The sequence below is a fragment of the Pocillopora damicornis genome, chromosome 4, assembly GCF_964200805.1.
Source record: "Pocillopora damicornis chromosome 4, jaPocDami1.2, whole genome shotgun sequence".
In the NCBI taxonomy this organism is placed as follows: domain Eukaryota; kingdom Metazoa; phylum Cnidaria; class Anthozoa; order Scleractinia; family Pocilloporidae; genus Pocillopora; species Pocillopora damicornis.
In genome coordinates, this window is record NC_142673.1 from 10,922,750 (window position 1) to 10,946,670 (window position 23,921).

At 36.9% G+C, this 23,921-nt stretch overlaps 1 protein-coding gene across 2 annotated transcripts; it reads left to right on the forward strand.

Annotated features, from left to right (window-relative positions):
• Positions 1–6: 6 nt before the first annotated feature.
• LOC113668488 (coiled-coil domain-containing protein 87) lies at positions 7–21,958 on the forward strand. Of its 2 annotated transcripts, XM_027184387.2 has the most exons (34): positions 7–331; positions 476–545; positions 1,048–1,097; positions 1,352–1,465; positions 2,244–2,315; positions 2,577–2,605; positions 3,693–3,760; positions 4,204–4,285; positions 6,060–6,195; positions 6,837–6,923; positions 8,262–8,349; positions 9,039–9,078; positions 9,550–9,583; positions 9,811–9,889; positions 10,133–10,173; positions 11,164–11,213; positions 11,655–11,727; positions 12,381–12,431; positions 12,546–12,718; positions 14,213–14,237; positions 14,584–14,625; positions 15,425–15,526; positions 17,001–17,117; positions 17,365–17,525; positions 17,838–17,877; positions 18,076–18,192; positions 18,761–18,873; positions 19,085–19,200; positions 19,662–19,891; positions 19,980–20,105; positions 20,321–20,435; positions 20,597–20,658; positions 20,918–20,998; positions 21,741–21,958. In XM_027184387.2, the coding sequence occupies exons 1-34, from the start codon at positions 281–283 to the stop codon at positions 21,903–21,905; spliced, it is 3,000 nt and encodes a 999-aa protein (XP_027040188.2). In that variant the 5' UTR covers positions 7–280; the 3' UTR covers positions 21,906–21,958. The 2 variants fall into 2 exon arrangements, 1 of the variants encoding a protein (XP_027040188.2); XR_016185820.1 differs by lacking the exon at positions 20,597–20,658 and having other exon boundaries at positions 11–331.
• Positions 21,959–23,921: the final 1,963 nt, after the last annotated feature.

The window sequence follows — 23,921 nt, forward strand, 5'->3', positions numbered from 1 at the left end:
AATTCTATTCAAAGCTGAGTTCTGAAACCACGGAACAGCATCCTTGTATTCTGTACCTTTTATACCATCGTATAATAATGATACTCTCCAGCTGTTTCTTCTCTTGTCAGGCGCACCAGTGTCTACTTCAGCAATGCTGTAGGTGACAATATATTAGAACTCCACTCTACCCTCCTCAGGTGAAACTCTCCCTATCAGCCCTACTACTCGTGTTGCCATAGTGAGGTATGATGCGCCATTTTGGAACTTTCTAAAATGGGTAAAAAGTCATAACATCAAAATGTCTAAAAAAGATAGACTCTATCAACTGGAGAGGCCACCATTCAGTTCCGTAAGTTTTAAATTTTGTTTAATGCATGTTATCATTCATACGTTTACAAGGCCCCTACCTCCTTTTAAAACGTTTTACTTAACTTGATACTAGTAGAGACAAGGTTGTTTAGCTTAGTTCCTTATATTGTGTTTCCATAAACAGAGGGAATTTCACACGAAGTTTACGAATCTTGTGGGACCTTTAAGTCTATTTGAACCAGAAGATGGAGTAGGTAGGGGACGGCTTTGTTTGAATGTGATTGCAGATACTTGTATGTCATAGATGGTGAAACAGAGAATTAACTCTGAAGTGTAAATTAAAGTGCTATTTAAACCCATGAATAACCCACAGGGCGTTAGCCCTAATAAAGGGAAACAGGGACATAGGTTTAGTTTACACAAACTAACGTTGCGTTTTTTTGCATTGTTTCATTTAAATTACATTGCTTTGAACGTTTGGCTTTGCAGTTTAAGTCAAGCAAAGAATTTTTCTCTCCACCTGGGAGATCTATCTGCTCTGGAAGATGGATTTTTCGAGTCCTGGACATTGAAAATATTTTTCTTTCGTCTGTTCCTCTCTGTTTAAAAAAAACAAATGGTTATTACCGCCCCCCCCCCTTTTTACTTTTAAATTTTAAGGAAAACCTTCGAGTACGTTTTGAAATAATTCTTGTGATAATCAGCTGTACACTGAAATTGTATTAACTTTGTGATACCTTCTTCCATCTCTGAAAGATATTGGAAATGAGAATCCTGAAGTTGAAAGACCACTAACACCAATTGAGGTACATAACATAATGGATATTTGTACAGTACAATTAACAGAGTTGGTATAGCACCTTGAATGTCTTCTGCACTCACTTGTATGTAATGTGTAGTAAATATGATGTGATGTAAACCTGATCATTCAACAAGGATATTTTAACAGATACTATTTGAAAACAGGTGCTTTCTGAGGACAATTATTCTTGTTGATTGAAGGTTTGACTCAAGTTGAGTGAAACAAAGTTTGTAATCAGAGGTTTTTTTACATGGATAGGATGCAGTTAAATGGCCACCATCATCATTCAGTGCTTTGGCAAAACTAGTTCATCCCAGACTCACACCAAAGGAGGGAATTGCTGGACTGTCTGTTAGTGACCAGCACCAATTGGTATGTACACCAATTAGCTTATTTCTAATTTTCAAGTATGTGTGCATAGATTTGTAAAGGGAACAGGTATGCATCCCACTGATGTCCAGAGAGAATTTATGCTTTTTAATGTCAAGACTAAGGATAATCACCCCTGGTCTGTGTATGCATTAATTAGACCATTACATGTAATATGTGGTCTCATGGGAAACTGTTGGTTTTGTTTTCCTTTCAATCTCCATCACTGTGTTTATTTTCTGGGATACAATACTTGTAGAGGTAAAGTTGCAGTTACCTAAAAAAGATGGTGTGAATGGGTTTGCAGCTACATGGTTGTGTAAGCAAATTTGGCTTTGAAAAATCCATGAACTGTGAATTTGTGTAAGAGTCAAAGCACCTTTGTGATTAAAAAAAGTAATCATCAATTTTGTTCTTAGAGAATTTTGATTTCATTACAAGCAAAAATACACCATGGCAACATTTTGCCTCAGTTGCAAAAATGCAGTATTCAACTTGATGTTTTGATCAATTTCTTGATTTAATTGATTGATAAGTCTTAGTTAGATATGGCTCTAAGAGAATGGGATAGAGAGAGAAAAAATGGCATCAAAGTCGCAAGTTTAATTTTTCAATATACCAGTACGAACCTTGCTAAATACTTTTTTGTGGATATTTATATTAATCCCATGAAAAGTTTTTTATATTTTGGTGAGTATATACACCAGATTTTTTGACAATTCTCAACCGCCAATGGTTACACCATGTAAGATGCTCATTGCACATGTACATTTTCCTTTAGATTGGAATACTCATGAATGAATTAAACAGCATCTGGCAAGATGTACAAAGAGGCCCTCCAGATCCATTCTTGGTATTGCTAATCAATACAGATAATTTGATTTTGTTTTTCATTGAAAGTATTATCCTTGAACACTATAATGCATGAAAACAAAATTGACAAATCGATCAATGAGCCTTTAATGCACATGTGCATTCATGTATAATAAAGTTTTGTTAAAGTGAACAAATGCCATGTCACAAGGCTGTTGAAAAAATTTCGATTCAAACAAGGTATTATTTAAAAATTATATATTTTTTATTCTCACTTGGCTTTTCCCCTTTTGGTTACTAGACAGGACAACAGAACAGAGAATTGCAGAGGTAAAAAAATAAGCCTACTGCTGTAATATGAGCATTTCCTTTCATGCAAGAAATTTTGAGTTCTTGAGTAATGGAAGCCAGCAAGAGGTCTGGTAGAGCTCATTGTTAGTGCCAGAACTAAGGCACACCTCACCTTGACTCATCTCAAATCTTCCTGCAGGCAGGGAAATGCTCGCCCTGCAGCAGTATAATAATGAGTGCTGGCACCTGTCAGTCAAGTGCATGAAGGAGGTTGATACATTGGCTGATACTCGGTCCACATGACCCATAATTGGTCAACAGTTGGTTAATACCTGGCCTTCAAGTTGACTGTTAGGTTGCAATAAACAGTTGGCAACGTAAGTGTTGTACTGTTCCATTGTTGGTGCTATTTGTGTGTTGTTAATTGTTGTTTTGCTGAAATAGCAGCTGTCTCACAGCCCTTCCCTTACCAAAGGGGACAGGAAAGAAGAGTCTCTAACGTCTTTGCGATAGAGTGAGGAATATAACTTGATTACAAATTTAACTTAACTTGAGGTCTGAAGAAGCATGAGCAAATGCAAAGTAATATTTGACCTACAACACAGCCATGATGAGAAACAAAAAGAAGCTGAAAAAAAAGTGTTTGACATAGATGAATGTTGCTGACATAAAAGTCAAGAATGGATGAGTTGAAATTTAAGTAAAGAAGATCACATGTGGTAACAACAGCTGACTAAGTATTGGCTGAGTGTCAGTAAAGTGTCAGGCAATTTTCAGCTCAGTGTTGGTAAAGTATCCGCCATTTGTTGAGCAAGTACATGTGTACACGTGTGTCTGTCAAGAGGCAACAAATGTGAGGCGACATGTCCATGGATACTTGTATGACAGATACCTTTAGTACAGATAAGACTTTTTTCCTTAAGGACTCCCATGCTCAGTGTAATCAAAGATCAGAGATAAGGCATATCACCATGTTCACACACCATTGTCTTTGCAGCAAGAACACCAATTAATATTTTTCTTTATTCAAGAAAGTTAGCTGCACAATAAGTTAAAGTAAAAAATAATTGGTCTTTCTGTTATGCAATATTTATTGTCTATAGTTTTTGCTTTGTTCCATCAACAGACGCGTTACAATTGAGATTGTGGTTGTTGTTCAAGGACTCTTTGCTAAATATTTAGACAAAGCCCAGAGTAAGTTAAAACATAGGCAGATGTGTTTAAAAATGGCAGGAGATTGGGTAGATGGTTTTTTTTAGATTTTCCTGAAGGTTTTGAAAACAATTTTCATGTTTCTGTGCATCTGTGAAGAAATGTAGTGCATGTGCATGACTTGTAGACAACTACTGCTTTGGTTGCAATATCTTCCCTTTAAGAGATGGTAGTTAACAACCAATCAAGAGATATCTATATGGATTTTAAAAAAAATTAGGTAAAGTGAATAATGACTTTCCTTTTTTATCTTTCACTGACTTTGGTATTGTTCAGCAGCTGATATATATCTTTTTTTAAAAGCTGGCATTTAAGGAGGTTCCTAAAACTATTAATGAAGAAATAAGCAGTGTGTCACTACATCAACTTTTAATTCTAAGAAATTCAAAGGGTCTAGTGCAAATAAATCTTTCTCTTCTTTAAAGAGCTTCACCAGAGAGGTGTATTCAGCTGTCCTGCAAATCTCAGTCGTCTCAAAACTCAACTGGCTTTGGAGGCAAATAAAAGGTGTGTGGATCTTGTGTCTTTGTTTCTTTCTGCAGTTAAACCTTTTGTAGCACTATATTATACCCTTCTAAGGTTAAGATGTTTAGTTAGGAGTGATGTTGGCCTATAGTGGTAGAAATGATCATATTCATAAAAAAAGGTGTTTGTAATAATGATAGTAGATAAGGGGAAGTGTATTATGTAAACCTGAAAGCAGTACAAATTAACACTTTGCAGGTGTGACTGCATAGTGATAGAGAACTAAAAATGTAGGCACTGCACTTAATGAAGCCTGGGAGGAAACTTTAGATAACAAATGCTGTTTGCTTTTGTCTTTGTAACCATCAAAAGATATAATAGTGTAGTTTGATCATCTGGGTGAGTGTAGCCCTGAGAAGGATTGTTGTCAGTAGTGGTGACTGACATTTTTACAATCTGAGCGAAAGTCATCATTGTAGTCAAGTGAATAGTTTTTGTCAGTTGACTGTTCAACTTACGAACCACACTATTGACTGGGACTCTGTGCAATGCCTAACCTACAGCGCCAACTACTTTCAATGACTTACTCTGGAAAGCTGGTTTATTAACTTCAAACAGACTCTCCTCAACAGGTGTCAACCACTACTGGCACCATACAAATGACTCATTGACAACATTAACATTACAAATGAACCTAATAGAACAACCTAACTTTACTTAGTCAGATCGAGACTGACCAATCATGACTGACCTATGCTACTTGAGTCTTATAGCCAATAACATCACAGCAAAACTGACCAATCAATTTATACAAACCAGACTAAGCTAACCAACAGAACAACACTACAATACGACAAACTCAACTACTTTATTAAACAGCAAGTAATGTTCTTACAATTAAGGAGTGACTCCTAAAAGTAGTACTATACTTATTGTTAATAAACTTTAAGCCCACCAAAGTCTATATCCTTGCTCACCACCGACACAACCTCACTGCTATCTCCAAAGTTCCTTGAAATGAGGAATCTTCTGTACTAACTCTCTCTCTGTATAGCTTTCAAAACAGTCATCACTCCAACAGCAACAACCACTCTTACTACTACATAAGTGAGTCTTAACATATATATATATATATATATATATATATATATATATATATATTCATGAAGTGTTCTGGAACATTCCAGAAGCTTACACAAGAACTATTTTAGTAGTATTATATAATAAATATGCATGACTTGATGAAATGTTCTGGAAAGTTCTGCAGTATGCAAGTCAGCAGCAGTCTGGAGATTTCTAGAAGATTTTATTTCAGGTTGTCAAAACGTCAGTCACAACTATACCAACAACAGTCCTTCTCACTTACCTGGATGATCAAACTACACTATTACTTGTTACCCCTGGGTTCAAACCATTTACTGCATCAAAAGATACTTTGCATGGAGATTTGAGTGAACTCTAGTAATTGTTTAAAACCTAGCTTAGGAAAGTTTAAACCAAACCTCCATCCCAAAAAGTGCTGTCCCTGAACCATGGGAAAAGAGTGCACAGTACAGTGTAGGTGACAATAATTACCCTTGAGGCAGGCCAAGTGATCTGTTGATAAGCCTGGTAAACTCTAGTTTGGCCCACTTTCCCTGTTAGGTCATGATCCCCAACAGGTTGCAATCTTTTGTCAGAAGAATTGTCTCATTGGCAATGCTAATAAGACCTTACATTTTCTTACATTTTCTTCTTTGCACATGTGTGCAATCCACTTAGGATATTGCATGGTGATGTGTCTAATTGATCATTTTTAATCTTATATTTTTTGTAGTCTTAATGTACTTAGCCTCAGACGCAATATTGCAGCAGACATAAAGCATCCAATAGATACAAGCACAGTCTCCAGCAAGTTCTCTTTTGGTAGAGCCCAACCTACTCCTCCACCAAAGCCTTACAGGCCACTTGCAGTAAGAATGTTTGTTTGATCAAAATGAATTAAGTGCTCTTTAATATTTCAGAAATTAATAAAACATAAATTTTTTTTATTTTCTCTTGGTAGCTGTTATTTTCCAAAAAGCTATTTTTTCTTGGTTTGGTGAAATGATCATGTATTATGTAGTTGTTGTTGTTGTTTTGTTGTTTAAATACATGTTTTTGTAATTATTATTTTTCCACTGAAGGGTGGTAACTTTATGTTTCGTAGAAATATATGTTTTATAGCCTTCAGTTGGTGCCAGGATATCCTCAGGTTTTTGCTTGTAGACATTATCTCTTGCAAAAATGTAACACTTTTTGGAGATCAAATCCAAAGGAAAACTTTGAGCCTCAAGGAACAGATAATTTTTCAAAGGCAAGATCTCCCAGCAAATTTTCAAACTAAATGGAGGCTATGTTTTTCATGATCATTCAAATATTTTTTTGCTTAGTGCAGAACAAAGTATTGCATGTTTTCCTTTCTTATCTTGTAGGTTATTATATAGAAATGATCAGCCAATTTGACATATGTTTTGTTGCTGCCTGATTTTTTTTAACATACTTCGATTTACATGAATCATTTATAATGTGGGCATTCTCAAAGAACTTTTTTTGTTTTTCTCCCTGCTTTTAGACAAGACAGGGAGAGGATAGAAAGGGAAAACCATATTTAACAAGAGTAGAGAAACAGCAGCAATGGATGGATCATGAACTGAGTGATGTGAGTGTTACATTATACAATCATGTAATTTTAATTTCAGCCTTCTAACAGATTTATTATTGTATACATGCTTCTTATTGCAATTCTGCATGCAATCTGTTACTGTACAGACCCAAGGCAACATGGAATCTATTTGTTTTATAATTTTTGATTAAAAACCAAAATGCTATCAATTTTGACATCATCCAGGCATCTGTCCTCAAATAGATCATAAGTAAGAACTAACCAGATTGTTTGTAGAATTCAGCTTAATATATAAACCCACTTTGTAATACTATAAGTAACCAACACATACATCCAGACAAGTCCCTGCCCTGAAGTTGGGTACTTCAGTCTAAACTTGCATATCTAAATAGCACTTGGCTCAGAACTTTGCTTTATGTATTCAATCTTATTTTGCTGAGAGCACCCATGGGGAATATCAAACAAATCTTGTGTTCTGATTGCCACTATAGCCTCTGGGGGTTGCCCACTTTCATCACATACAAGGAAAAAATAATTGTGTGGAGTGGACCTACAATTAGTGTGTGATTTTGGACAGTGTCAGCAATAAAGTTGTATAATATTAGCTGCAGGAGACAGTCAAAACAGAGAAATAAACAACCCTTGTGCATTTATTGTGCTACAAACACAGTTGGCTTTCTTGCTCAGTTCTCAAAACAACAAGTTATATAATTCTTACTAATAAAAATATTTTTTCTACATAATAAATGCCTTATTGACCAGGCTTGTTCAGTCAAGATGGCTGGATATAAGCCTTGTTCATTTTTCATGTTTGGTCAATAACCCACATATATGACACTCTGATCAAACAGATGTCATACATATACTTCCTTTTTACCAGAATGTGAAATTATTTAGTGAAATAAGAGGGTTTGAGACCTGGCCAGGTCAATGTATTGTGTTCTTGGCAAGACACTTTACTTCCACACTTCCTCTCTCTACCCAGGGGTATAAATGGGTACCAGCAAATTTTCAGGGAAGCCTGATGAAATGCTGGGGGCAACACTGTGACAGAATAGCATTCCATCCAGTGGGGGAGTAGTAATATACTTCTGATTGCTTTGACATGGTTTGGAAATGGAGATAAGCTCCTGCTGGGTGGGCTAATAGGCTAGAATACAGACTTTACCCGTAAAGAGAGGATCTAAAGACCTGTAGCAAATATTGGGTTTTATAGATTTAACATCCATTATGCATCATTCTAGCTAAGGAAGTTGCTCACAGAGTGAGTAACATTTATGCATGCATGCTTGGTTGTTTAACTGGTTTTCTTATAACACATTTAACCACAAGTTGTTTGGTAAGCAACTTATTGTTTCATGATTTCTCTTACAGCTACAAAGGCAAATGCCACATCTACAATCAAGTTTATTTCAGAACATTAGCAGTCAAAATCTTCCCCTCCAAAAAAAATCTATATCAGGTAAAAATAATCTTAAATGAATTAACTCCTGCCCCAGGTTCACAATTGGAACCAAAGGATTTTCCTTCATCATCCCTTTCCCTTGATCTGTTGACTTCCCTTTTTGAGCCTTGCACTCATGGAGACTTTGCATACCTTAGGGCAACTGTACTCAGAACTTTCTATACTTCTGACATTGCTTCCTGCCTTATGCTTGGTATTTATCTTTATGATTGCATTCCTTTATTACTTTGGCATGGCATGGTTCCAAAATTGTGAAATAATGTTTTAAAATACAACTCAAATTTAAAGCTAAACAACAATGGTCTCCAGGACCCAGTTGTTTGAAGGCCTATTAGCACTAACTCAACATAATTTAGATTTTAATCCAGGTTTCTTTATTCCCTTATTCAAAAGCCTATTTGGGGTAATTTTCTGTATCCTTTTTAAATCACCCAATAATTACATTCTAGACAAAAATAATCCAACTGAATTTTCTTTTGAAGCTATCAAATCTGAAATCAGATTCCACACTAATCCTGGGTTATCTTAACCCAGCTTTGAACACCCCTGCCCAGTACACCAAAAAATTCATGGTGGAATGTACATGCCCACTGTGATGACCTTAATTTCCAGGAAGGATAGAGATAAGGATTTTTTTTGTATTGTTGGTAGCAGGTCAATAAATAACAGTTTGTTTTACTCCTCAGATTCTGTTTCAATATCAGAGGAAAACCTTTCTGGAGAAAGGTAAACCTTTTTCCTTAATTTTTGTCTATCATTAAAAAGGTTGTGGTGTCTCATTTATGAAGTGTTATCATTTTCTTACGATGTGTTCATTAAGATGTGGATTGCAACATTTTGTATTGCTACGACTCCGTGACACCTGAATAGTCCATTTTACAGTTGTGTGCTTGGTTGCCAAGCCTTTGAACAGGAGTGAGGCTAAGGGTGACCTTGTTATGATACAAACCTTGCTGCTTTTGAAAAGTAAATTACTTTGTTATCATGCTTACTAGATACTGGTCTCTACCTTAACCAGGTCACCTTCAGCCTCACTTCAAATAAAAGGCTTGGCAACTACATACACAACTGTAAAATGGCCTATTAAACTACTTGAAGCAGTATGTTGTGGGAATGTCGTGATCCACATCTCCCTCTCTTGATGCAATATTTTATTTCATTGCTCAATTTGCTGAAACGATATTTTTATTTACACAGAAATGATGATGCAACACTCAACTCTTTACGGCAAGTAAGTCATGTGTTACATATCCATGCAGTCTAGCTCTCTGCTGTTGGTTAATCCAATACGAACTCTAGGTTTACTTTTGGAGTATAATTTTGCCCAAGGAATATTAATTCTAGTCACACTTCCATGTGCTCTTTTAAAAGCACTTAACTGTATGACAACAAATTTGACACTTATATCGTCTATGTAACTACTAAGACCTTTTTTCTTCTTTCTTTTTTTCGGTAAAGAAATTTTCATCATTGCCAGAATTGTTTTCAAGGAATGCTGTACTAGAAGAGCTTGGTGTCTTGCCAGAAGATGTAAAAGGTTTGGAGATATTAAATGGGAAGATGGAAGAACTTCTCAATTTTCCTCTTTACACTTCAGCTAATATAAATATTTCATAATGTACAAGTAGGAGTGAATAGAACACTCCAACCCCATACAAATTGCCTTTCATAGTGTGTTGCCTTTGAATAGAAATGTGAAATAATTAAAATAATTTTTGAAATCTCTTTGGTGAAATGAATTCAAACGCTAATATTGTTGCTTTATTATCACATATTCTAGCTCATGTGCTCAAGAGAAGCCAGAGTGAGAGTAAACTTGTGGTGTGTGCAAACAATAGTGTTATTTTGAGAGTTCATCCTACCAAAAGGGTAGCAGGGAGTGCTTCTCTGTCACCTGGATAAGGAGGGGACCTTTTCATGAAATTTATAGTGACTTTGTAGGCCTAATGGACCTTTCTGTGCCGTTTCCTGATATATTTACTATTTGAATTTTGAGCCCATCAATCTCTTGATCTCAAAAGTAAACACAGCAAACTAAGAGCAGTAGCAACAGAAACCTATTTTTCTACCCTGTTCCCTACGTTTTGATTCTTCTAAATGAGTTTCTACAGGTGAGGGGGGTTTGTTTAATGAATTTCTAATTTCTGTGACAGTATCACTCTTGTAAAGTAAAGGTCATGAGAATAAAGCAAATGATAACCAATTCAAGAAGCATCTGATTTTGAGGCAAATTCTCCTTGTCAGTACCAAAGAAATTGTGAAGAGAACAGTGTAGAGAACATGAATATGAAGTTAAGGTTAAGGGTTAAAAAAAATACAGTAAAACTCCCAGTAACTCAAACCCTAATTGTTTTCCCTGGATTTCTCTCTGCTTACATTTATGTAATATTACCCTTGGTAAGGCTTGGTAACTTTCCCTTCTTGCTAGCAAGAATTTGTTTGGTTCCCTTCCAGGGGTTCCCTTTGGGTAATTTTCCATGTAATGTTTACCCATTGTGTCTCAAACTGTGTTTTTTAATATCAGAGTCCAGACTAACAGTATAATGGAGCCCAGAATGTTATATTTTCAGCCGACCTCTTTGTTCTGTACCTGAAATTTGATTGGTATGTTTACTGTAACAAAAAAGACAAAAACAAAAACAAAACAAAAAAATTAGTCAACTCTGTTTTTCCCTCATTTTTGGTCATTTTTTGTGAATTCTGGGAACTGAAATTCCTGGTCACTCAAATCTTTCCCAATCTCCTTTGAAAGGTCAAGTTCTCAAGAGTCAGCAATGTCTTTTTCCTTATTTATTGCTAATATCATTTCAGGAAGAGGAAACGTTTGATGGACTTGAAGATGACAAGATAGCTGAAAAAAGGTTGTTGTTTATTTGGCCCCCTGCATATTTCAAAATCCGATAACACCATATAGCTTTTACAAACTTAGCCCCTATCAGATCGTAGACTCAAGAAGTTCAGTTGACTTTGTTAAGTTATAATCAATGGCTCTAAATGAACTAATTTGTAAATGAAATAATTTGCGTACAAAAGCACCATATCATCCATGCATTTGTATGTGTCCAGTGACGAAATATTTATTAAGTTAAATAGACTGTCCAACCTATTCTTATATCGTCACTAAATTTAGAGTACAGATATTTTATCTTTGTTGTTAACCTATACTATCAAACCAGATAGAGCTATATCCACGGACTGTGGCAGATTTGCAAGATGTAGGTTCCAGGTTAAAACTGTTTAACACTTAGTTTGCTAATATTTAGGAGCTTGAAACCAAAGGTAAATTTACTGTATATTTTTAGGTCTGATAATGCAAATCATGCCTCACGAGACCTCGTCAAACTTCTGGACTCGTCTTTGTCATCAAAACCCTCGGTAAAGAACAGAATATACTTAGTAACATGTATACATACGATTATTGGCGATTTACATCTACCAGCGCTGATCGTGTCTATATCTTCCATTATCAAAAACGATGCTATCATGTGAATTCAAAAGTTAAACTCAAAAACCAAGATTCACGAAAGCTACATCTACATCAAAAGCGACAAGTGAAAAGACTTTCATGAAAAGTAACGTCAGTTTATCATTTTGGAATACTGTTTTTTCGTTGTGGTTTTAAAATGTTATACAGTACAATCATATTATGTACATTGAATAGACTGGTCATAGTTTGTCGTAATTGTTATTAAAACCGGCAGTACAACTCTTAAGCATACGCGGATCTAAAGCGATGGTAGTAAGCAGAAAGCATCGCCCAAGTTAAAGATGAACCCCACAGTTCCCTTTTAATGAGACAGACAAGTTACTTCTAAGAGGAAATACAGCCTTCGAGATTTTGTAAGAGGATTCTAGAAGAGTGACAGTTAGTGCATTGTTTAGCCAGCCCTATCCTCATCTTTAGATCCAATACGGTGAAATTGCAACAGTTTTGTTCTTCATTTGTTATTGAAGCTCCCCTCTTGCAAAGCTACTGTTTGTTTTATCAAATCTGTGAATGGCGATCTTGTGTCTTGTCTATGGTTTAGGAAGGAGTTCGAGGCGAAGAAGAATACGACGATCTGCCCCCACTTTTACAGGTTCGAGTTACACAATTGTTGATTGTTCATGTAAGACTTCTGCCCAAAAGTTATTGAAGACTTTGCTACAGTGAGCGAGTAGGTTATGCAACAAAGGTTTACGTTTTGTTCAAGGCACTTGCTCGGCACAGCACGAGACACAAAGAAAGAGATCAGAAGACACAAAAGCGGCTAAAGAGAGAAGTTGAACCTAAGGACAACTTAGATGATACAAGTAGTGTCACATCCACAATAGGGTCAACAGAGGCGTCTTCAGTGGCTGCTGATCCAACTATTCAGGAAGAAACGTAAGATTTCACGAAAACAAATTGAACTGATAATTTGTCGTGCATTTTTTTTAAGTTCAGTTCTCATTACGAAACGTTTTCATGATTCATTTCGTCTCTCACATTCTTCATGGTTATTTTTCCTTATTTGGGAAATAGTTACTGCCATTTGGTACAATCATCGGTTTGAATTCATTGGGGACAAGAAATTCAGCACATTTTTACTGAAGAAGATATCACTAAGAGCCAATGAGGATTCAACGTAAAAATTGGCGCTCAATTGTCTGAAGCACGAGAAAACGGAAATCTTTCATTTGCCATTGATTTTAGTTTCACATCTGATCAGCGCATGAGAGGTTTGCTTGAATTGTGTAAACCAGTCACAGAGGGAGATAAACCTAAACCAGTGCTATGCTGGATTATTGTGGACACACAATAAAGGAAGGAAATTGGGTGGGGTAAACAACCGTAAAATTGATTTAAAATTCAGTTGCATAACTAATTATTAAAGAAGAATGAACACCTCTCTAAACATTGGTGTGGCTATTGAGAATGCCGATTGCTTCTTTATATAAGTACTTCTTCATTTCATCGTTGATTAATTCACATTTTGTTTATTTTGAGCCTCGTTTGTAAACCACACGAATTTAGGTGTTGTCTCTCCATGTTTAGTTGGACTACATTTTTTGGTAACCGGTCGGTTCGACAATGAGTCGTTTCGCAAACATCTCTGGTCAGTTCACAAACGTATAGAAGTCAGGTCGCAAACGTTCAGAAGTCAGTTCGCAAACGTAATAAACATTTACATGTCAACTTGGGTTTAACTATACGATTCAGAATACTACATTGCTGACACGTTGTATGCGTAAATTTTTGGATGTGAAATCTCACAGCTTATTTCTCGCTTAAGTATATTTCATAATCAAATGGGCAGTTTTTATCCGGTGTCTCAGCAGTTGTGAATCATCCTTCAAAGAGCAAAGCTTCCTGATAAAACACAAAAACAGTAAGACCTGTTTCATATCGGTAGATTGATTTGCGGATTACAGCTATTGTACATGCAACATGCAAGCGCTGTGATAAAGCGAAATCAACAACAAGACTGCATGACTTAAGTTAGAGAGTTAGTTTGTATCCTTAAACGTTGACATATAAAATCTGCAATGTGTGTGAACTAACTTCTACACATATAAATGTTGATAACGTTTGCGAACTGACTTCTAAACGTTTGCAAGCTGACTTCTAAACGTCTGCGAACTGACTTCTAAACGTTTGCGAACTGACTTCTAAACGTTTGCAAACTGACTTCTACACGTTTGCGAACTGACTTCTAAACGTTTGCGAACTGACTTCTACACGTTTGCGAACTAACTAGAGGCGTTTGCGAAACGACCGACATTCCATTTTTTTTATCGTTAGGTAAAAACAGAGCATAAGATTTGATGTAAAGAATATTATATTAGTGATATATTCATCTGGACTCACCTCAAGTTGATTTCTATTTTCCTGTTTCAGTATCACAGAATTTACCGGTGAAGAGGTAAGTTAAGATTTTGTCATTTTTGCATCATCTGTCTGAATTTTCGAACCTCTTCTTGAGTTTGAAGTTGATAATTATCTGAACATTTCACCCGTCTTTCTACTTTCCACGCTTTTATCCTTCACTTCTCGTTCTTTCAGAGCAACATAACTGTCTTATATAGACATAAAGGACTGCCTGTTAATCTCACCAATTCCTTCAGTGCATCTGAAGAAACAATGGCTTTGACAAGACTAAATACACGAGAGGCTCTTACTCACTTCAAAATATTCTTTCAATCTCAAACTGCTCGAACTAATAACACATTTATAGAACATGTCTTAATAAGTATGTTCATTTATGTCAGCATCCTCAGCCTGCAGTTGTGTCACTGCGACTTCCTGATAAGGTACGTTTGAAAAAAAATAATATTTTATAAGAACTCGATATTCATATTTATATTTGATAGGGACAGTTTGGGGAATAAGACAGCAAAACCCTCAGATAAATCATCATGGGTTGAAAGGTGTCTAAAACAATAATCGTACTGGAGGAAACCTGTTTACTTCATTAGTCCGTGCGGAATTGAGATGTGCTCTTGAAATGTAGAAACAGTATAGTAAAGAAAAACCTGGAATAAAAACTTTGTAATGACATCGCCCCTGAAGAGGGATTTCCGCATTGCAATTTCTTTAGGCAATAGACTATACTTTCCATCGGTGTACAGTTATGATAATCCTCTTGGTATGTTGGATAACACGGGATAAAAATTTGTAAAACACTCGCCTCCGACGTGTAAACTGATAGAAAGTTTAGTCTGTTGCTTTTAGATAACAAACTTCAATTTTCTTTGGGTTTATCAGTTGGTTTTGACCAATCAGGGTGCGCGTAGTATCTCAGTTATTTTATAATTGTGCTTAGACATACGTATTGTCATTGGAGAAAGAGTCAGAGGGAGCCTTCATATGTATCTTATGTTAATTTTCTCATTTGTTGTTATTTTTTCTGATGGAAAAGTTATCTGACGGCTTTTATCTCCTCAATAGAATTATTTTCACACGCTAACGCGATGAAAAATTTGTTTGTTGAGTACTTGACACCAGCGCTCATAACGTAAGCGCTCTCACGGGCTATTTTACCATCCACTTAGGGTAGATATGGGTGGACTGAATAATTATGCCCCAAAAATAACTTGATTATCTTTTCAGTCTGTAGTGAGAGCATCAGATGTTCGAGTGTCCAACCGAGTCAACAAAGCTTCAGTGGCACTCAAAAGATATCCCACTGTTTACAATGACCTCATCGGAGAGGTAAGAGTGTACAGTACTGAAGTTTCACGGCTTTCTTCTGAAACTCACCTCAGTTTTAATATTGTTCAATACATTTCTGGACATATTGTCAACAAGACACATTTTGCGATCCTAAAACCTATGCTAGAAAAATAAATAACTGTTTATTAATTCCTCTTCTCATTTTCATTTACTAAAGCTAACCCCGAGGAATATTCAAACAACAGCCAATGAAATGAATTTTTATATCACGTGTAAAGAGGTTGATCTCCTTTTTAAATTGTTTTAAAGTGACGACATACGTAAAACCAAGGAGAGTAACTTGTGTTGCGTAGATTACGCTAACTAGTTCATTAGTTGTGTTTTTAGATAAAGATTAAAACAGAAAAGACGAAACCCACATACACACACGCTTCTCGTCATCGTTATCAGTAGATATGGGTATAAATTCAAGTGATATGGGAATACAAAAGTTTCTTGAATGGTGGTTCGGTCTGTCAGAGTGTGTGAATTTAAATGTAATGTGTCAATCAATTTGAAGCTTCAACATTCCCCCAGGGCAACCCCCGAGCATTTGAGCTTTAGAGGATTGGTTCATTCAAATTTCCACTCCCCAGGGACAAAATTGTTTTCAAATGCCCCACCTAAGTGTTGGATTTGATCGTCAATTTTTTTGCAAAAGGCAAGATTAGCGACCAAGACTCTTGTGGACTTTTTCTTACGAACCATCTGCTCTCAAAGTAAGCTTGTTTGCTTTAAAAACACCTCTATATTAAAAGATAAAACACTTTTATTCTGCTGAAAGGACTGGACAGTTCCAGGTTTAAATTCTCCACTTCACTTAGGAACGGTTTAAGTTTCCCACGCCCGGGGGCACGGACAACAGTCAAATGGCGTTGTGGGTCAATAAAAAGAAGATTGGGAAAGTGGGAGAAAATGGTGCGGTGTCAAATTTCAATTCCTCCAAATGTTTTTCTTGAAATGTGGGGTGCGTTTCTTGATAAAATCGAATAAAAGAAGACTGATAGAAAAATGTTAATGAGCTGTTGTTTTCTTTTTACTACCTATTTGTTGTGTATAACGTGAAACATTCTATGCAATGAAGCACAGGAATTAGACACAGCATTGGAGCTTCATTGATCCCCCTTGCTACAGTAATGTTTAGGGAACAGGGAGTGTCCCGTTCCTTGTGGCAAAAGCCCTTACTCCACATGTTTGTTTGGAGGGGAGAGTAAATTCAGCACATTTCATGGATCTTTAATAAAAGTCGACTAATCTCTTGGTAAGCAAAGATTTCAGGACCTATTGGCATTTCAGAGGAGTCTCAGTCGTAATATCTCTTCATAGAATTGTTCTGAATTTGAATAGTTTTGTATCTGTCAGGGTTAATATTCTTTCAACTTCATGCACATATTCCAATTAATTTTTGGAATGCATGGACACCGTATTTGTGAATTGTCTTGATGATGTTGCTGTTTTTGACGTGATATTTCAGATTGATACACCCACTGTCAAGTGGCTGGATAAGAACCTGTTTATAGGCGAGGAAATTAAGGAAGTTTATGAAGAAATCACCAAGACGATTGGCACTGATCATCTCCTATTTGATCAGGTAACGCGATGCAAGACCACTCATGGAAACTCAACATGCAAAAAAAAAAAAAAAATACATATATGATAAATATAGTGCTTTAAAATTTGATCCTACACATGGACAATGTATATGGGATAGATACATGTGTTTATTAAATGTTAAATTATCGGATTGATTGCGTTGAAGGCTGAGTAAAATGATAAGTAATTGCGCATCATGGAGGTTTGTCTTGGAGGAAACACATTTTTGTTCGATGTCTTTGTAGGATTTATATGTGGAAAGAACAACGGAAACAGTAGATCTTACTCTGTGCACCTCATCTTCTTCCCTATGCAAGCCCCGTGCAGAGCGTGTGATGAACAATAACTTGGCAAAAGATATTCCTCCACCATGGGGAAATGGTACTGCTGACAACTGGAGAAACAGGTAGCAAGAAAGACTTATTATTCAGGCATCATACCTTTACATCTATGAATTCCTGTTAATCTTATTTTGCTGAGACTCCCTTCGAATGTCTGTATCAAAAATAATGGCGATCGATGTATCGATAGCGCTGTTACGCAGTAACGAAACTTATTACATACATTGTGTTAGTACAGACATCATGAAATTTTTAAAGATAAGTTGCTAATAAATAGACTGATCACGAGCTCCCAAATCCGGAAGATTATTATCCAAGGACTTTGTGCTGGTCAGCTAAAAGATTGATTTTACTAATTTTCTTCATTGAAACTGCAGCCCAAAGTTCGGTGGTCTTGGAAGGGAAGACATCCTTCAGGTACCTCCAATTCATAGTTTCTGCAAAGAGTGTAGTAATTCCTTGCACGTTCATCGGCCCAGAGCCATTGTGAACGAGACCCAATTAGGCTGTGTCTACATTTGATCAATAAGTAAATTTATCTGAGAAAAAAATGACCTTGTTAATCGAAGTTATCTATACCAAGTGATTTATGCCTACCTTTTGTTATGATATCAGGCAAAGCTGAAGAAAGGAGATGACAATGGTCATGGAAATAAATCCTACAACTCTTGGTTGGCTTGGTGGCGTAGCACCATCACAACCGATGACTTCCTTAAGTTTCTCTCCACTCAGGTAACAACTTCATCACAAACTACACCAAAGTAACGCCAAATGTAAACAAATACACCAGCTACACAAAAATAAATCACTTCCATTACTAAACTAAACTATAACAGCCACAGCAACTACACTGAACTACAGGAACTACACTGGAAACACCAGTTATAGAAACTACACTGGCTACACTGACTACATGGAGCGGAAATAACATTTTAGACAAATGTTTCTCCCAATTCAGTTTTATACCATAAACATTAGGAACATTTCAGCTTGCTACACAACCACCCATCTCATGCAGGTCATCAAATTTAAATGGAACTGAACAAATAATTTTTTCAGGAAAGTGAGAGTGTCTCCAAGTTTTCTGTGCCCTTGAAAAAATGAACAATGAATGCAAACTGACAAATTTTTTTGTCAACACTTGTGCAAAAATGCATGTTTCATTTTTTATGCTGATCTAATTCGATTTTTCTCTTGTCAATTTGCGTTACTGGAACATGTATTATCTTGACTTCTGTGTGTTACTCTTCTGATGATACTCGTATTGCACGGTAAATAACATCAACATTTGTTCTTACAGGAAAATGACTACCTGTCGCTGTTGTTTCATTTGTACGATTCTGATCATGAAGCCGATGACGGAGAGGATGGAGACGAGGCTCGGCCAGACACCGTTCAGATGGCTTTGTTAAGGTCATTAAAGGCTTTATATCTCCAAGCTATACTCGGAAATCTTTTGTGAAGACGTGGTTAACTCAAAGTGTCTACGAATGTGTAGACGAATCTCAAGGATGTATACAGTGTGAGATTTTATTTAGGTGTTACACGAAAGGTTTTTCTCTTAAATTAGGCTATTTCTTGTGAAAAACGTGTTGATTTAACCAGTTCTCAACTCTGGTTTTAGGGAGCGAGAACGAAAACTAGCACAACTGAGGTTGTTAAAAAAGGACTATCAACCTGATGTGTGGAATGTTAATAGTGTACTTCTTGGAGGACTTGGGAATGAACCTGATGTTGACGGTAAATAGATTTATAGCAAATGCAAGTATGACGACGTTCACGCAACTTCCCTTCCAATCCTAAGTCCTCTAAAGCGATTGATGCAACGAAGGGCAAAAGCAACCTAAAACAGTAGTATGCTGCATGAAAACGATGATGTTTTGTTGTTTGTTCCACAAGATCCACTGTAGCCCACTCCTATCACACGAGTTAGTAATGTGATCCGTTTGGACTTGTTGCTCCAGTCATCAAACAAGGTTTTTCTTCTTTTGCTCTGTCGTTCTTGATGACCGCCTTAAAAACTCCTGTCCTTTAGTGAAGCAATCTAATGAGAAATTAGGACTAATCAAGTAGATCGAGGAGTATGGATATTTTGTGGATTCCTGTTGAGTTTCTGTTCACTTTCTCCTGTAGAGTGGCTTGGGTTCAACTTCGAATAGGCCGTTTGAGATAAATTTTTTTATTGTCTTCTGTTTTCTTAGAGGAGGAACTTCTAGCTAATCTTGAGGAAAGTCTTAATATCGTTACGCCAGACACATCAACTAAACAGACAGGTGGAGCAGCCACCTCCCCATTGTCTCACTCGGTTGGCAGTGCAAAGTCGGTGAGCTCAATGTCAAATTCTGACCGGCAGAGAGTGGACACAAGTTCTGTGGGTGTCATACCACAAGCTGTTAGTAGTGCTGGTGCAGAAACGGCTAGCACAAGCGAGGTTTGTCACTCTGAGGGAAATGATAATTCATATAAAGATTGCCCACACCTTTTGTAGTAGGTCTATTAAGATTATTTTATTTTGTTAGGTGGGTTCATTGTCGCCTCAGGATCGTCTGGAAAGGTTATGGACATTGTTATGTATGCCTGATACACAGAGACTAGACATGGCTATAAAATACAGTGCTGAACCCTACAGCAGTAATCTTCTAGAGGTACAAGAACATTCTTGATCAATGTGAAAAAATTGAAACAAGTCGCATTTGCTTCAAATTTGATTTACTCGTGTATGGTATGGTCTATCGATTGTCAATCAAAGGTTTGGTTCCTACCTTCGAGATTAGAGCCACGATATAGCTTTTACATATGTAGATATTAAGTTGCACTTCATCGGCGGAAACTCAGAAACTGTTAAAATTTATTATTTCAGGCTCTTACCTTCTGGGAAATTGCTACAGAGGTAATCTTAGACCGTGAGAGTTTAATGACTAAGCTTGAAGATTTTGAAAGAACTGCTTCCGATCCTAACAGATTCTTTTCCAAAGGTAAGTTTCGATAAAGGCGGTTTGCCATCCACATTATGTTTTAGATTCAGGCATAAGGAAAAAAATTTAGCCCAAGTCATTACTGATAGTCAAACCTACATGTAACATCTTTATTGAAATAAATCAGTTGTTCCTTCTTATAAGTGGCACTTTTTCCTTAGAAAACAATGGTTCATCTGCTTCGCGAATTAAGGAATCCAAGACAAGGGATTGGTTTAATAAGGTAGGGCAATCAAACGTTCTTCTTGCACATCTTAAATTGGCCCACAGAAGAACCGGCTTGGGGTGTTTACTGAGTTGTATGATACGAACAACATGAACAACTTGTAATGAACAAATCGTCAAACACTCTTTTTTAATGATAGAGTGTACTTAGGCTGCATGCTGGCCATTAAACCATTTGTGTGAGAGTTATTTGAAGGGACAAGTGTACAAAAACTGCTGAAATGTGCGTGAAATACTTTATTTTTCATGGGTGGCAGCGCCTCACTCGCATTGAGAGTCAGATTAAAAGATCGGTTACAGATGTTCAACGTCAGTTTGGCGACATTGTGACATTTCAGGTATGCTGTTTTTTTTTTGAATAAGCCATGTGCATTGGTGTAATGAAAGGAAATGTACAATTTGAAGGGTCAAGGAGTTGGAGGGGAGATTTTCCTGTAGATCAGTTCTTGCCTATTTGTCTTTTTCATGTTTCTAAACCCTGGTGAAACCCCACTTTAGATCCAGAAATAGTCATTCCATGAAGACTTAGTCATTTCTTTTTGTGACCAACTGTTTTGGCGTTGAAGTATCCCTCTCACGAAGGGCTAACACTTGACACTTCAGCTTAGAAACTCCTAACAGTGGCCAATTTACATAGTCAGTTCGGTTGATAAAACCAAATTGTTTTGGGGTTGGTTTGGTTAATTAGGACTTTTCCTGTTCTCTCGGTCACCATTCCATGCGGTTTTCTCTCAAGTTGTTGACACAGAGACACTTATTGTAATCATTCTTGGGAGTAACTTCATTTTGGTTTACCCCAATATAACGCGACTAAGAAAAAGGAAACGAAGGAATAAAATATGTCATGACTTATGCTATATTATATAAGATTTCAAAACCACGGTCACGATTCTGATTTATTTTGCTGTAACTGACTGAATTATTGGTGAGTTTTTTTGCTAATTCTTTGACTATGAGGGATTCTTATTTGAAATCTATGTAATCTAGAATGAAGCTTCCCTGGTACATTTATCCTTACTATGATTGCCTTTTTCTTACAGAAATTTTAAACCGTATCGGCACTTTGTTTGACTTTTTCAGGGTCGCCCTTACCTGGAGAAAATAAACCTGGATCGAACCGAGATGTTTTATTGGCTACAGCAGGAGCGACGACAACATACGATGGACAGAGAACTTGTCAAGATGAGGGAAGTCACACTTAACGCTACTGATCTTCCTCCAATACAAGCGCACATGATATTGTAAATAGAATGCTGATTATGGTATAGAGTTTGTAATAAAATATGATGAAAATCTGAGGAAGGTTCTTAATTTTTGCTATCTTAAATGGCTGTTTTTCCATTTTGTGGACATCCTGGAGGACAATTCCAAGCATTTAGGAATCAAAATTTCCAAAATACTTAACAGATTGCATAGTTTGTGTCAAACAAACTTCACCTACGACTCCTAAATGGCCTAAAGTGAACTTTCTTGGACATTATTTCAAACTTGGTAATTAATGAAAAGCTCAGCTACAAAACTGAATTTAATTTCTACCTGCCCCATACTAACAATATCTTTCACTAATCCACTTCAATGGGTTATGGCATTTACGACCTCTATAAGACAAGACGAATCCCCTCTTGCTGTTGTCGGGAATTGAAGAGAAAACAACCATGGCCCCATACCCTTTGATATGGAGACGTGATGGCACCGCAAAACCGGTGCCTTCATAGTCCCAACGTATCACACTCAGCAATGTAGTCATAGCGAAAATTGATACGTGCTTACCAAAAACCAGTTACGAGTATAACTGCTTGTGGTACAAAAGTACAGCACAATAACTAAGGATTCTCGGTTCCAAAAGTAATTGTGCTCCTCAAAGACAGGTTAACACTTAGCTTGCATGACTTGATAAGCCAACTTTTAGGAACAGTGGTTCAGTTATAGTCTTATTTGAGCCCCTGTGTTAAACAATTCAATCTAAGCTATAACTTATCACAGCACCCGCCATAAAAATAAGCATGACGTTTTGCTAAATTGAAATCAGATTAGACTGACATGGTTCTGCCAAGCAATGGCTTAATTGTTTTAATGGAAAGTCTGCAACGTAACGAATTGAGCGGTACGACCAGACGCTGATGTTTAGGAGTGGCCACTCTTCCCAGGACGTCAGTTCTGTCAGCCATACCGCTGACAGTCTTAAGGGTTGTGTCATGAAATTCCTTTTTTTTCCAGCACTACAGATACCAGCAAATGACACACTGTGCAGAGGGTATGGTATATCACTGTTACTGCGACTGCCACTGTCTCGGCCTCTAACACTGTCACTGTCCATTCTTTGTCTCTGTCACTCTTATGTCTTGGTTACCAGTCGTTTTGTACCAAGGGTCGTCTCGTGACCACGGTCATTTTGTACCCAGTCGTACCCAGTCTGGTCATTTCATACCCAAAGTTATAAAGTATGTTTTCCATGCTAGGTATGTTTAAAGTAAGGTCGGTTTCTAATTGCAAATAGCAATATTACCTGCATAAGTAAGTTTTTGACGTGGTGTCCATTTTGAAGCGTGACCACCAATTGTCATGCACAACGTGTCGTAATAACATTCAGTTTGTTTGCTCACAGGATGGTTGAAGTTTGTGAATCCTTTCAGTAATTGTTTCAGCAGAGTCTGCTCATTATTGAATGCTTCCCATTGACTAATGGTATTGCTTACAGAATTATAGAATAAATAAATGATTTTATTACCGTTAAGAAAAATGAAAGAGAATATATCTGTCACTCTCATTATTTATGTTTCTGTTTCTGTTTCTGTCACTCACTGTCACTGTCACAAGGTCATTGTGTCTCTCATATTTACTCTAGCTTTCTTTGTCATTATTTCACTCAGTGGTATGGGCACTCTGAATTCCACTTCTACGGTCACTTTCTCTTTCACAATTTTTTTTCACTCTCACCATTATTGCATCAGTCACTGTTTATGTCATTCTCATTTTCACCGTCATCGTCATCGTCACCGTCACCGTCTCTGTCACTGGCTTTGGCAGCGTTTCAGTCACTCTCACTGTCTATGTTACCTTCTCTGTTACTGTCACTGAGTCTGTCAGTGTCACTGCCTGTCACAATCACTGTCGCTTTTTCTGTCACTCACATTGCCACTGTCACTGTCACTGTCACTTACAATGTCACTTGCTATCACTGGCAGTGTCAGTGTAACTGTTTCTGTCACTAGGTAATATGGTATTATCAACTGAGTTGATAACGTAAATTGGCCACCTTGA